We start from the raw sequence: 15,776 nt of genomic DNA, 5'->3' as shown, positions 1-15,776 counted from the left end.
AACACCTCCCACGCTAGCATCCGTAGGCTGAAACCTACACTAATGATGTTGTCTTGTAAAGAAAAAAAATCTGCCTCTCCAAAATTGACAGTGATGATTACATGATGTCCCTTCCTGAAATGTGATATCCTATTAGCCCAGATACGTCCTTCAAATCACTCTTCCGAAGCATTCAAAAGTGTAACAGCCTCACCAAAAGTCACCTGACCCCCATGAGCTGAACCTTCAGGTAAGATGCTAGTTCTGACCACTTGTCATCACTATACGCCACAGCCCTTTTTCAAAAGCACTGAAGCGACCACTAAGCTTGCTGCTTTGCCCAAATTCTGGCACTGTGTCTACAGTACCTTCTGTTGCTTGATCACCATCCCTCACCTACCAGTCCGTTCAACTGAAAACTGAAAAATGTTCTTCACCTCCTTTTCACAGATTGCTGCAGAGTTGCACACACTACTAAGTAATTGCCATATTCCAGGCCGTCAGCAGCTGCAATTCCATGGTAAATGACATACACACCTAAGGTTATGTACTCAGCAACCTTTGTGAATGCACTCTGGGATCCATCTCAAATACAATGGGAATCCACTGGGATGAAAAGCCCTTTCAAAACCTAAGATCACCACCACTAAGTCAGAGCAATGGATATTGGCAAAATATGTTTAACTTTTAAAATAACATTTGTTTAGCGATGACAGAATAAGGGCCCATCTAAATTACAAAACTATATTCCATAATCCTGCAGTATTAAATCTTTCATTTCTCAGAACTCATGTGAAACCTTGTAAATCTTAGAAGTATTTTTCACCTGCAAGTATCTTCAGTTCTCCTTCCATATGCTACATGTAGGAGCATGATAAATTGATAACCCTTCTAAGTATAAATGAAGAGGCATCATGGGAGCAAGTGAAGTGTGAAGACAGTCATGCTCTGAATTCCTTCCTCATGGAAAACAGTGACCAAACTCCCTGTGATACCAAGAAGCGCCTGGGTTTCACCCAACCTCCCTGCAACTGTCTAAGATTCAGATCTTGCCTCAAACACAATCTGTCCATGCGTCCAAGAAATCTGTGCAAAAGGAGTACCCTGAAGCTATAAATGCAAACTATTCCACTGTACTTTATCTCACCAGAAAACAAAGCACATAGGATATTCAGCACAAACCACTTCTACAGACCAATGAGGCTAAAATGTCAGGTCAAAAATGCTGTACAGGAAAGATAAAATGTCTGCAGTAGCTAACTTTTAATTAGTCTAAGACCTGGAATCATAAAGAGAAGGAATTTTTGCAATGGAGGAGCAAGCTGGAATACAATGTAACAAAAACTGCTTTGAAAGGATCAAAGCCCTAGCCTGCCATGAAGATAACAAGAAAGCAATTGACTTGGAGGTAAACATCGCTAATTTACTTAATAAAGGTTTTGAAGAAGACAGCATATACATCACAAGGCTTTTATAATGGGCCTGGCTAATATTAACGTCTATTATAGATGCTGTAATACATCATCTGGAAAGGGATAGAAACTAAAAAGCTGCCAAGTGACAGAAAAGGATTACTTTGAGGTGCCAATAATCTTAAACCCTTCTCCGAGCCTCTCCCAATATCACTCCTCTCTATTTAGACAGAAGTTCAAAATCCAGAACTATGCCTGCAGCCATTTTTTATTCAATTATATTTCATAGATAAAATGTCCAGAAGTGGCCTATCATTTCAGATAATGAAGTCTCTGCTGAGATATCCAGGGACTAACTCCAACACCAACGTGCAGAACTTCCGCTGACACCTCTTGCTCAGTGCTCCAAATATGCTATTTCGGCCTTGTGGCTAAATAAGGATTTAAACTCTGATTTTAAGGGGACACAGCTCAACGATTTCCAGTAGTTAGGCTGAAGGACAGAAGCACTTTTGAGGGCTTGAAGTCTGCAGTGAGCTTTTGGGAAAGAATCAAGTCAAGAGTGTAAAACAAGTGATGAAAAAAGCAAAGGTTCTGCCTTTAAGCTGCAAGACTTTAAAATACCACAAATAATATATAACCACCCACACTAAAATAATGTACATAAATCAGGAAATACATGTATGTACTCTAGGACTTCAGTTAAGTGTTGTTCTGTTCTGCATTTCACCCCTAAATGAAAATGATTCCTCCTTCTTCCATCTTGCAAAAGGAGAGCACCTTTTTCTTCCTCTGAAGCACTACAGATACGCCTGTATCTTCAGTGTAATTATTAGTGCTTGGAGTATGAGGTTTGTTTTCCTGTCACCTTGTGACTAGCACTGAAACTGATTCAGTTCAGTGATTTAATGGACAGCAATCTTTGTATGTTGGTATTTTTTGTTTTGGTTTGGGTTTTTTTAAGATAAATTTCATTATTATTACCTTATAAGTATTCGGGTTCCTGAGTTTAATAAAATAAAATGTGTATTTCTTCATGCCAAAATATTTTCCAGGTGGCACTAGCCTACACACTGGAGTCTACCCCAGACAAGCACCATCACTCAGGTTACTCCAACATCTATCCAGCAACACTCGTGATGAATCTCAGATGCCTGATCACACAGTCTACAAATGTACAGCAGAAAGCTTCAAACTGAAGAAATCCAACAGCTGGAGCCCCAATCCTCACTCCGTGAGATGAGGGAGAGCAGCGCAGAGCTCTAAGCTGAAGGACTATTGAGTTCAGTATGATGGGAATGCAAGAAGCACACTGGAGGGTCAAGAGGTGCTGCTGACTGAAGGGAAGCAGATGTTTGGCAATAGGATTCCAACTAAGTGTTGATTAAAATTTCAACTTTTCAATTAGAAGACGGCTGTTTGAAGTGCTCAGAATAGCCTATTTAATTGTTTTCTGCCTCTGGAAACTCTGAGAAGGAAAAATAGCTAGTGAAAAAACTTAAAGCCCAAAGCAGAGCCCAGAATTTAATGAAATTTTTATATTTTATTTCCTTAGATGACAAAATTTGCTTACCCTTCTTAACAACAGTATCGGCACAAGTGAATCAAGAGACACTACTGACAGATAATACAGAAATTACCCTAGTGAGAGTCATCAGTAACTCTACTTAACAAAAGATTAAAGGAACGTGAAACCTGTAAGGGGAGATGCTTGACTTTCAAAGGTAGTTGCAGGGAACTACTGGTATCTCCTACAACAGGAAAAATGGAGGGAAAGGACCTGAACATCGGACATTGTTCTTAGGTAAGTGTGAACGACAAAGCTGGAGATGCTGACCCTGCATTAAGCGCTATCTCAGTTTCTGGGTATTAACCCTTATCTTTTTGAACACGTCCCTGTTACTTCACAAGGGGAAAAAACACAATTAAGTCAAGAAAAAAAAGGGTAATGAAAGGGAAGCAGTATGTATTTCAAATGATGCTTGAAAATACTTTCAAAATTTCACTGCCTTTTGCAATGTAATTTATTCAAAAAGTAGTAATTCATACTAATTAAGCTTTAAAATAGATTATAAAAGGGCAAAGGTTTTTCTTTTGCTAACTCAATTTTCTTAGATCTTGATCTAAGAAACAGATAAAAAAATACCAGTTTTTGGACAACATAATTCAGGGAGTCAACAGCCCTATTCCAGATAGTTATCTATCAAAGGACATTACAAACAAGCAGCATAATCAGCAACAGATAAGTCAACTGTATCTATTTTAGAACTTCAATTCCAAGATTACCTGCTTCCTATTTTATTTGCTAAAGCCTACAACATAAGGCATATGAAGGGATCAAAGAGTAAAAAAAAAAAACAAACAAAACAGGTAAGAGTGAAAACAAACACTGTTATCACAATGAAATGCTATTATATCAAGCTGCTAGAATGAAAAAAAGGGTAAAGCAAAATTCTAACGAACAACAGCATATTTGATGCTGTCTCTTTTACAAGTAGAAACACATCTTGGTTTTGGCAAAGTACACATCACCTTTGAGGAAATACACTGACTTCCATTTTCGTAACCTCAAGTTAACTTTTAACCAAGAAACGCCAGGCCTGATTTGGGACTTCTTTCTTCCAAAATCCCACAACTATCCATAGCTCTCCAAAACCAAGGACAAAGCCTGCATCTCTTTATTAATAGATTTTACTCAATCCTTCCTTGGACTAACTCCTGATCAGCGTGCTAGTTCTCACCTCCTCCAATCCTTTTATGACTCCCTCACTTCACCAACAGGTTTCCTCAGGTTGTTTTAAGGTGCAGGTTTGGCCATACCTAAGCAGACCCATGCAGCACAGACACATCTAAGCACTGCATGCAGGTGAGGTAGTCACCTGTGCTGGGCCACAGCACAGAAGCACAGGGCTATGTTCTCTGAGTAAAGTTTTCAAAAGCACCTAGAAAACCCCCCTGATCATTTTCAGTTAAATTTCAGACTGAAATGTCACAATATACTTCAGATTTCAAGACATGCATCCAGACACATCAAATTAAAACCTCTCTCTGACAACTGACTAAGCTGCATTATTGTCAAGTACAATCAACTTGCTTGTTTTGGCAAATAAAACACCCTGGCGTATTTCCCAAACTGCCATTTTACCTTCCCCCTCCTCCCCCCCTTTTTTTTTTCCTGTTTAAATGAAAGACTATGAATCCCTGGAACCCAAGCACAAGATACAGATATATATATATATACACACACACCCCATACAGATTTCAGTATTGGTTATGTCAGCAGATAAACAGTTTAAAAAAAAAAAAAAACCACCACCAAAAAACCAACAACCAAAAACCACCACACAACCGTTCTGTATCCAATTTACTGATTTACTGAATGCAAATACTCAAAAGCCATTCCTCAAAGATGATAATCTTTAAAAAAAGTAACAGCTTTTATGCACCATCAATCTTTCTACATACATTTGAAGCCATAGACCTTTCTATTGCATAGGAGAGTATGAGGACACTGAAGCAAATTTAAAATCCTAATGCAAACTTCTATTAAACACTAAGCTCTGGACAATGCTAGCTTATGTTGCCATGCAAATTCTGTCCCTGTGGTGATAAATTATGTTGCTAGCAAAGTTTTTAAAGATGACAACCAACTTGTTCTCTGGTTTTATCTTACTAAGGCTGTGTAGTCAATACAGTGCAGGATACTGTTCACCTGTGCTCAGAATGACTGAGTTTGAAAATAGATCCTTACAATACACATTTCTACCGGTCCAACCAATATGCAAAAATGCCTCTGTCACATAGGACACCACATTAAAATGTGTTTTCAAACTCATAACCTACTGCACTCTACAACAAAGGAGCACTTACTGCCATTGTCATCAGAATCCTCACTGCTGCTAGGAAGCCGACGTCGTTTCATGATCTCCACGGGAAACAGCAGGCAGCCTGCAAAGCAATGAGACAGCACTTAACCCAAGATAATAATACACAGTCATCAAGTTGTGTTTCTGATGGCATTTGAGGATTTACAGCACACAAAGGAAAACAAACAACTTTAAACAGCATCTGAAATATGAACAGTGAGTATCTCAAGGATACTTCCTTAGGCATCACATGAGCAGGTGAGCAAAACTAGAGTATCAATGTCAACCCCACCAACACTTTCACCCCAAAACAAAAGTGTATTTTGCTCTGAAAGGTCTGAAAAAATCACTAACTGCAGTCAGCCTGCTTAACTTCCCCTGCCCGTTCTGATTTGCAATACAATAATGGTTTTACTGCTTGTGTAAATATTTATTTTGGCTAATATGTTTTTGGAAGCATTTTACTCCTCTTTAAAGTGCCAGATTTATAAAATCAAAGATAAAGTCATCCACTTATATACATAAAAAAGAAACATCGTTGTCAGTAGCAAGCCAAGTTTTTCTGGATTAACTAAACATGCATCATCTATGCCCTGCAAAGCACCACCCTCTCAGGTAAGAGAGTCACTTCCTCCAGTGGGCACGTTTCTGGCGCCACATTTAACACTAAGTGTTCCTCAAGACTCAGACCACCAATTGATCACACAAAAGCTCCTCCAAACTGCCAAACTTCTACCAGTATTGAGTTCCACTGCACATGAACCAGCCATGTGAAGGCAAAAAGTTCAGTATCTTTTAACTGCTATTCACAGGGCATTTCTATTTTTGCCTGTATTTTCTGTGAAATTAAACCAAATTCAGAAAAATTTAGGAAGCTGTAAATAGCCAGTCAGCATTTACATGTAAAAAGCTATTAAAAAGTCTAAGTTGAAAAGCAGAAAAAACATGACAAGACAAGTGCAAAAAGGCATATCCACCGTAAGTTAAACTGACAAGGACTCTAGATGCACATCAAACCCCCTGAGTCTTTGCTTACCACTTATCAATCATGATATCAACAAGGTCTGGGTGTTCTGCTAGCAGCAAAACCCTTGTACATACCTCTGGGGCACAGATTTGGAAATGAGACGACAAAATACTTTTTTGCTTCTAGGTAGGTGCAGAAAAGCTGACCTCATTTTCATGGGAGTTGAGATTTCCTAGAAATGTTTCACCAAAACTCCTCTCACTGACTCTTCAGTATATAGTTAACTACTTCAACTTTCTTGGCCAAAACCATGTCTCACTGTAGTAAACTAAAGATCACTTTCAACTTTTTAAAGATTAATTCCCAAAATGAGGAAACCCAAAAAGCGTCATCAAAGCCTGACACTATTTTCCAAAAAGCACAAAAGTATCTTCTCTTCCAAAAGTGATTCATATAAAAGAAACAGACATTTTCTTGAGGGAATTCATCTTACCACTAGCATCAGCTGAACAAATGTGAGACACTTACATGGAACCTAACATAGTTGTAAGAGCCCAAGCATTGCAAGATTGCCTCCGTTTTCATATTACACACGCAAACAAGAGCTGGGAGGAAGCCTCCCTCCCAGAATGACTTTCCAGAGGGGGATTTAATACGGCTGGTCTTCAAAACACTAACAGTTTTGAGCTGCAAACTTTGCTCACCAACTGTAAAGAGAAATTGAACAGTTCATCTCACCAAGACTTTTTGTCATCATTTCACAGAGGAAAAGTGCACATATAATGTGTGATGCCAGAGAATAAACAACCATAAATGACAACCTCTTAGAGTGCTAGAAGAATTCTTTGAAATAATTGCTTTGAAGCAGACCAGAACTGTGTGTGTACGGCAGACGGAAATGCTGCCAATGAATAAATACACAGACCAGCCTGGACCATCAAAATCAACTGAATCTGGTGGAAGTGTAGTAGATCCTGAGCCAAGTTCTTACACAGTCACTTAATAAAGACAGAAAGCCAACTTTCAGATCCAAAACAGGCTAAGACAGAACTAAAAAAAAAGAATCAATTAGCTGCTACAGGGTCAAAAACAGGGGGATAGATCTCTCTCTTGTAAGGCACCACTTGTAGTTTTCACATGCTTTACCTGTAACTGATAAGAAATACTAGCAATAGCAATGTGAAAGAACACACTCACCTAGAATGGAAGTGTCTCCCATAAAGAAGCAAAGAGGATATGGAAAAAAATACAAAAAAAAAGTTCTCAGAAATGTAACTTGTTTATTCCTGATCAAAAGCTTCATTTGTTGGTTCACTCCCACCTGGTCTGAAAAGTACTATGCACCATAAACTAAAACAAAAGAGCATATATACACCAAGACACACTCATGGGCCTGCAGTCAACATGAAAATCTGGAATTCTGTTCCTCAACGTCTTTTTGGATAAGTATATTTTGCATTCATCTTCTCATAGCTATTATTTCTGCAAATTCACAAAATAAGGTAAGACCTGGAAGCTTCTCTCCTGCCTACCATATCTCTCTGAGAAACAAACTAAACATATTTGTTGCTATTTAAAGGAGTGAGTGGTGCTCACACTTCCAATCTGAACACTCTCCACAGTTCTTCAGGAAATAAGAGAAGCCAGAACAGAAGCCACTTCCCCAGAGTACAGTGTTAGGTAAGGCAGCTGATTTCCTTGTCCACTCTAGTCAGGTTTCTTAAGTTGGCCACACTGAAAAGCCTGTGTACTCAAAAGTAACATAAAAAGAAACACCCCATTTGATGAAGCTTCTAGGAGGTTCCTTTATAGGTGAACGTAGAGAAAAAAAGAGGAAAGAAAAGAAAAAAAAAGTTAAAATCCAGAGATCTCATTTTCCCTACCTTGGTACCTAGCTTCAGTTCATGGGGAGCTACATCACAGCTGGAAAAGCAGTACTTGGATTCTGAAAGCAAGTCTCCAACCTCCTAAGATTAACCCCCTAGAATTTTTTGTCATTAGAAGTAATAAACCAGCTTTTTTTCAACTTCTAAAATAATTTTAAACTGTTCCCACCAGATGTTCATATCCACAGTTGAGAACACACATTCTGGAGATAACACAAGAGCAGCTAATAATTATAACCACACAGATTGAAATGCCGCTGCTCTTAAGGATATCACAGTGCATCTGCTTCAAAGACTATCAGTGATGGTGACCTCAAAGTCACACAAGAACTGCATTAAAAATAAACACAGATCGTGGGTAGTGATGGTTAGGGGCAGACTGAAGGTGCACGCTTTTCCCATTCAACCGCAGACACGTGCATTTTCCCAGTGTGCTTACAGAATACTGTGAATTCAAGCAATACTTTTTTTTAATCTTTATGTATATATAGAGAGAGTGTGTAACTCATTCTTCAGGGGAAGAGTGAAGAACACCTCAACTAAAAATGAGGTGTTTTTACACTGATAAAGGCAGAATGGAAATACTATCAGCCTTTCAGTAAAATTACCTCACTCTCTTTGCTAATCTTCGATTTGAGTGCTAGCCATAGTACTTCTCTCTGAAATTCTCACCCTTCAGAACCAGGAAACGTTTTTTCACTCAACTTCATTCTGACATACACAATATACTCAGGTGCATATACAATGTCTGATCCAACCCTGACCTCATTAAAACATATCCTGAAACTAAAGGAGGTCTGTCAATTCCAACAGGTCAGAAGTAAAGGCAGGTTCATCAAGATTGATTGTACCACAGCTAGTCAAGCTTAAAAGTACAAATGGGCAATCATCACTAGGCCTGTAAGCAAAGAGAATTCACACATAAGGATAAACAGGGTGAAACATTTAAGTCAAGCTTTAGGATTATGAGTAGTAAAAAGTATGCACTCAGGCTCCAACACCTGCAGGACAGGAAGAGGCCACCCAGGCTCCTGAGCTCAATTCCCAACAACTGCATGCAACCACGTAATAGCTGTTTCCACAAAACATTCACTGCACCCGCACATGGCACAAAACAACTTCCCAACCCCCTTCACAAAATGAATGCTTCTCTGAAGCAAGAAATCAACCAACCGAGCAGTGCCCTTGAACCCTGTATCTTCTATCACAGACGTTCCCACAGCTGTCCTAAGTCCTTCCACCAGCCCCAAGAGGGCGTTTGCCCATACACTACTGTTCACCTGCAGAGCAAGCCCGACACTTGATAAGCTGCACCAGAGACCAGCTGCAACAGAAGCTGCTGCATCACGCAGCCACACGTGTCCCGAGTGTTCAGTGACAATTCCTAACAACCCAGCAACTTCTGTACACCACTTCATCTTCATGTGAAGACCATCCTTTCAGAAATTAAACTGACCAACACACAGCACACTGACTTATTTTCCTGATGTTTACCCATTTATTGAGGGGGGGTGGGGGTGGAGAGCACTCAAACAAATCACAGATTCACAGAATCATAGGGGTTGGAAGGGACCTCCACATATCATCGGGTCCAAGCCCCCTGCCAAAGCAGGCTCCCTAGGATAGGTAGGCATCCATACAGGTCTTGAATATCTCCAGAGAAGGAGACTCCACACCCCCCAGAGCAGCCTATCCCAGGGCTCTGTCACCCTCACTGCAAAAGAGTTGTTCCACATATTGGTGAGGAACTTCCTCCAACTTGAAGCCATTGCCCCTTGTACTGCCTCCACAGACCACTGAAAAGCAGCTGGCTATTCCCCCTTGTGTCCCACACTTGAGATATTTAAAAACATTAGTAAGATCCCCTCTCAGTCTTCTTTTCTCAAGGCTGAACAGCCCCAGTTCACTCAGCCTTTAAATGTCACACTTCAGCCAAACACAGTTATAGCAATAGCCATGACCCTGCTGGCAGTGTTACCCCATTTCCATGTGGATAAAGCATCTAAGAGCGCTTTGTGCAACCACGCCACTGCAACAAGTGGCATAGATGGGGCATGGGCCATGATTTTTTTAGTCACCAAGCACCCACTGATGAGCTTGCCACACCAGGGCAGTACTGGTGAGACTGGCACAGCTTGCAACGTGCTCTGCTCCAGAAGCTGAAGGCACTGTGCTTCACAGAGAGACACCACCAGAGGCTTTTCCACCATGCTGGCTCTGAAAGCCAAGCTCTGGATTTTACTTACTGACTAGGTATAAACTTCAAACATGCAAATGTAACTCCAGACAACTGTTCAGGTTGTTTTTAAAGGCAAGAATACAACGCCTGAATGTTTCTTCTGGCTACTGCTTTTTTGGAGAGTACTCTAAGCCCTCTCGGAAATACTTGTCAGATGCTATGCCAGTGAAAGGACTAGATGCTAATCCAACATAATCAATGTCAAGCCACAAAACAGCATTCAGATTTACATATTCTTGTGGAGGTGAGCAACAAACAGCTAACTCTACACAAATAACTAGATACAGTTAGAAATACAGACATCTCTGCCTACTTCTCAGTAGGCACTTCTGCTGGCAGATGTGTGGCAACCGGTTAGCATCAGCAGCAAGAAGCAGTACACCAAATTCACTATTTTCACCAGTCTACATTATCATGCTCCTCTGTTCTTCATAACAAACACCACACTAGACAGGAATACAAAGATTCTTCCTTTTCTCCCACACTGAAGTCTCAGGAATCACGCTGATGGGTGGGGGGGAGGGGGGTGGGAACCCAAATCACAGCAGAAATCCAGACATTACTCCAAAAAATTGGCATGGCAGCGTGGACACATGTACACACATACAGAACACTCCACAAAACTTTTGAGGCTACAACTATGCAGTTAAGAACACCATATACTTTTTCACTCCGTTTGACCCCCAAGTAGAGAGATGATCAAAGAGAAAGATGTGAAGTGTGTCGGTCTTTGTTATGCAAATAGCTACACAGAACCAGTTTTCTTAGAATAATTATACACGAAAAAAATCTACATCCTCAGGTCAAAGGTTTTACACAGCATGATTCTTCAGAAGTATTTTTAAGGACTGTTTAAAACCTCTGGGTAAAAAGAGTGCATAATTCCAACTCTGACAGACAATTAACTATAACCACGTTAACGGGTGTCACTACAATAAACTGCACTGAACAGCTGCAGAGACAGAATGGGGAGAAAGCAGAATTATGACAGATGTACACCCTGAAGACAAACTGAAGAACTGGCTCTTCCTGAAAGTAGCCCACTAACTGCAATGAAACTAAGACCAAATTATCTCTAGGACGCAAAAAATTGCTTCAAAATGTTTATTGTACAAATGGAAGTGTGACATAGCCTTAAACAAGTGGCTAGGAGATGCTACTGTACTCTTTTCAAATAGTTTATGAGACCACCCTAGACTTCACCAACCTAACACAGCAAGGAAAAAGAAACTTAAATCCGGAGAAAAAGAAAAAAGAAAAAAGAATCCTCCAAGACTCATGAAAGACATAACCATGTTCCGAGACCACGAGTACTATCCACAAGGAATATTTCTATTGACTTCAGCACACCTATTCAAAGTTTCACAAGAAACGACAGAATTTGGGCATATTAGCCCAACACTTCTCAGCATCCACATGTTCATTTATGCACCTGTGCAAGTCATCTCATAAAGTTTCCTCTTGATCTGGGCAGTGGCAGCAAATTATTTCCAAACTGTGCTGGTGAAACTCACTGTTTAAAATCCAGCACAATGATAAATCGGGTTCCGCAAATTAATCCAACCCATGCAGTTCCCATCTTCCATCTAGAAAAAGCTGTCAGCTTGCTCAGCTCCAGCTGAAAACAGGAGCGCAAAACAGCGGGACTAATCACACAGAGGAAACATTTGAGGGAAGATTGGGAGTTTTTGGTTTGGTTTTTTTTTTACTATATTCTGTGAAGTGGGAATGAAACCGGAGAAGCTGGAAGGGAAATCTGCAGCTGTGAGGGGAAAGGAGAGCTTATTATTGTTATTTTATTTTAAACATATGTATTAAGCATAGCTCAAAAGCAGGGAGTGAGTGGTATCTGAAACCAGAGGGAAAATCCTGCCACTAAAAACGATCAACCCTTGCTGTTTCAACAATATCCCACTGAGTGTGAGAAACCTCTAGAAATAGAATCATAACAAGCATATTTTGGCATAACTTTTATTAAGGTTTTAGGTTTGCAAGTGTGGGCAGCACTTGACTTACTTAAAAGACAGCGCCTGCTTAAAAAGGAAATTATTCCAAATCACGGATAAATCTTTCCCTAAAAAGAAAAAGCGGGACTAGCATAAAAACATCTTCCTACTGTAACATCAAAATGTCAACCACAGCGGGCTGCTAAACGCTAATAATTTCTAATACTACCTACCAGCTACCAACAAGTCTTCTATTTCCAACATGCGTGTGCAGCCACACAAACCAGCCGCGTTTGCCTGTCACACACGGACAGGTCTCACTAGACAGCCGACGGGTCTCAAGATGCCCCCGGGTTTCACCTACGGGTGAATCCCACCAAGTTTATTAGAATAAAGCTATTAGCTGGAGGAAACGAAAGCGAGCGGGGGAGAAGTCAGAGGCCCGCACTGCTCCCGGGCTTTTTCAGGGCGCCTCGCAGGTGAATGGTGCCTCAGCCGAGCCAAAACGCCGAGCCAACGGCTGCCAACTCGGGGCCGCCTTTCCAGAGGGCGGGAGACAGGGCTTGAAGAGCCAATTCAAAAGCGGCGCCTCATGCCGGCCGGGTGCCGCTCGGGGCGGCCCTCCCCCTCCGGCCGCGCCCCCGCCTCAGCTCCCGACCCGGGCGGCTGCCCACCCCCGCGCGGCGCCTCGGACGCCCGCCGGCCGTTAATGCCCGCGCGCAGGGCTTGAGGCGCCACCGAGACACGGCCAGCGGCGGGGAGAGGAGACGGAGCCGCCTCCGCCCCGGCACCGCCAGGCTACACCTCCCCCGCGGGGGGTGGCACCTTCCCGGGCAGCGGCACGGCCGCCGATTCCCATTTGAAACGGCCCGGCTCGCCCCCTCCTCCTCCTCCTCCTCCCGGCTCCCTTTCCTGCTCCTCCCCGCCGCCGGCCGCACCAATCCGCTCGGCCCCGGCCGCAAATCAAACTTGGTGCCCCCGGCTCCGCTCCCTCTCCCCCCAGCCGCTTGTCACTACTGAAAACGGCCAAAGCACCTTCCCACCCACGCCCCCACCCCCACCACCTCCGCGCTGCGACGGAGGGAGCGCGGAGGGAGGGGGACGGGACGGCGTTTTGGCGGATTGAGCAGCAGCAGCACAGAGGAGACTTGAGCTCATTTTCTGTGTCTGTCTCTCCTCCCACTCCCAGACAGTTCTGGAAACTGTGTATCACCTCTTGTCACAGGAAACCAACCAGCAGGCGGTGCAAACAAACAAACACCCTTTGCCTCCACCCTCCCCAAAATAACGTACGCCCCATCGCTAATGAACTGGCGAGCGCGAAGGGAAAGGGAAAAGGGGAAAGGGAAAGGGGGGGGGGAGAAGGAAAAACACATCCTCCAAGCAAGGCGACTACCCGAGCCCAGGGACAGGCAGGGTGGCAGCAGCATCAGGGCGGCTTTGTCTAATTTCAGCAAGTGGAATAATCGGTGGAGCTGCACTCGCCTCCTCCGGGAGGCGGAGGACGGATCGTTACACAAAAATAACGCGGTTATCTGGCACACCGCAGCCCAGACCCATCTTACTTGCCAGGCCCCTGGGGAAGAGCGAGATCGTGTCGCTACCCTGACTGCCACCCGAGCAACTGCAGGCGTTTGCCGCCGCTCCCCCGCGTTTGTCGTTCAGTTACGTTACGTTCGCGTTTCGACACCGTCTGTGACGTTTCCGTTCCCCCGTCAACAAACTCCGGCACAGCCACGCCGATTCACCCCGGCGCGCCGCAGCTGCCCCAGGCAGCCGGCATAGCAACGTCTTGCCTTGCCCCGGGGCACCCACGGAGCGCCAAGCCGCGGGAGAGGGACCCGCCCCCCACGCTGCACCTTGTCGAAGTTTGCACCGCGCCCCCCCCCGCCCCGTGTCCGCTCCTGCCGGCGTCCCGCTCTCGCCCTCTCCAGCTCCTCGACCCGGGGCGAGGGTACGGCGCTGCGGGGCCGCCGTGCACCTGCTGCCCGGCTCGCCCGGCGGCAGGGATGCCGTCCCCCCTCACCCGAGCAGCCCCGCACGCCACCCCCGCGCACAAGCTCTCAAACACGTGCACATGAGGGCTCCGGCAAGTTGCTGCTCTCCAGCAGCAGGCACCGTGCGCTCGCCCCAGGGAGCCGGGGGAGGGGGGGGGGGGCAGGTAGGGGTGTCACACGATACCGGAGCACCTATGACAGGCCTCCGCTCTCCCCTTCCAGCGGAACACCCACCGGTGCCCCGGCGCACACGCTCCTGCGACCACCAAGCACACGACTAACCGGCTGTGGCGCTCCCGCTCCGAAAGGCAACTTCTGATTAATTTCACCGCTGAGCAGTTTTTATGCTTTCTAAGCATTTTTCTTCCCTCCCCACAAGCGAAAGCCGACTGGGGGTGGGGGGGGATATCAGCGTAACTGCAAAGCTGCTTCTGCACATCAACACCTCCTCCCCCGCGCCCTCGCTCCTCGCCCGAGGCGATGGGTCTCACGGACATGTGGGTGACACGGTGACAGACACTGGCCGTGGCTTCCCCCCCCCCCCCCCCGCCCCCTTTCCTACACATCAGAAATCTCAGCAGGACCTGCGCTCTGCCGTTGCCATCTGTCTACCAAGTTGCTCCCACGCTTCCTACTTTCCACGGAGAGTGATGCCCAGCGATGCCCCCCCACGAGGCGCCCCCCACCCCCCACCCCATCCCCAGCGTAGCCTGCGGCGACGCCCGGGGCCGGGAGCGCGGCACGCCGTCAGCTCACTTGGCCGCCGCACCTTCAAAGCTACGCGGTCCTTACTTGGCGCGCCGCAGCCCGCAGCGGAACAACACATATCCACACACACAAAAAAAAAAGCCGCCCGCCGCTGCCGGCACCGGCCCGCCGCGCCGAGCGGCGGCACAACCTCCCCTCCCTCCTCCCACCCGCCCGCCCCAGCCCGGCACAAGTTGCTTGTGGGATAGCGGAGCCGCAACTCGGCCGCCTCCCCTCGCCCCGTACTGAGCCGCACGGCTCTTGGCGCCATGTTAATGACGTACTATCTTATTTCCACTAGGCAGCGACCTTCGGCACGAAACTGCTCTCTCGCCGCCTCCGGAGCGACAAAAAAACCATCAAATATGGCTGTGCTGGCGGCTCCCCCGGCTGGCGCTGCGGCGGCGGGGCGGCGGCCGGCACGGTTACCTGCTGGCGGCGGCGGCGGGGCGGCGGCGAGGCGGCGGTGGCGAGGGCGGGCAGCGCGGCCGGGCTCCCCCTGCGCGGAGGGCTCGGGGCCGCCTCATGAGTTCGGCGCGGCGCCGGGGAGCGGGCGCGGAGAGCGGCTCCCTGCGCCGCACGCACACACCCGCACTCACTCTCTTTCGCACACACAGAGACTCCCTCTGACTGACGTTTGTACTTGTTATGGAGGAAGGACTCCGTGAATCAAACTCGTTTCTGGGTCACTGCTGCCACAGGGGGGAGCTACTTTAATCCCCTGCCAAAACTGGAAG

General features: G+C 45.5%; 1 protein-coding gene across 1 annotated transcript in view; it reads right to left on the bottom strand.

The window, feature by feature from the left end:
* The window catches only part of JADE1 (jade family PHD finger 1), a 41,793-nt gene extending 26,296 nt beyond the window's left edge, over window positions 1-15,497 (bottom strand). Inside the window, exons 1-2 of the mRNA XM_084263041.1 lie at window positions 15,469-15,497; window positions 5,262-5,339 (exon numbers count right to left, since the gene is read on the bottom strand). Of these exons, the coding sequence (XP_084119167.1) occupies window positions 5,262-5,313 (52 nt within the window). The 5' untranslated portion in view covers window positions 5,314-5,339; window positions 15,469-15,497. The remainder of the gene's footprint in view (window positions 1-5,261; window positions 5,340-15,468) is intronic.
* Window positions 15,498-15,776: the final 279 nt, after the last annotated feature.

The sequence above is a fragment of the Gallinula chloropus genome (genome assembly GCF_964237585.1).
Source record: "Gallinula chloropus genome assembly, chromosome: 4".
NCBI lineage: Eukaryota > Metazoa > Chordata > Aves > Gruiformes > Rallidae > Gallinula > Gallinula chloropus.
This window is presented reverse-complemented; position numbering and strand designations above follow the sequence as displayed.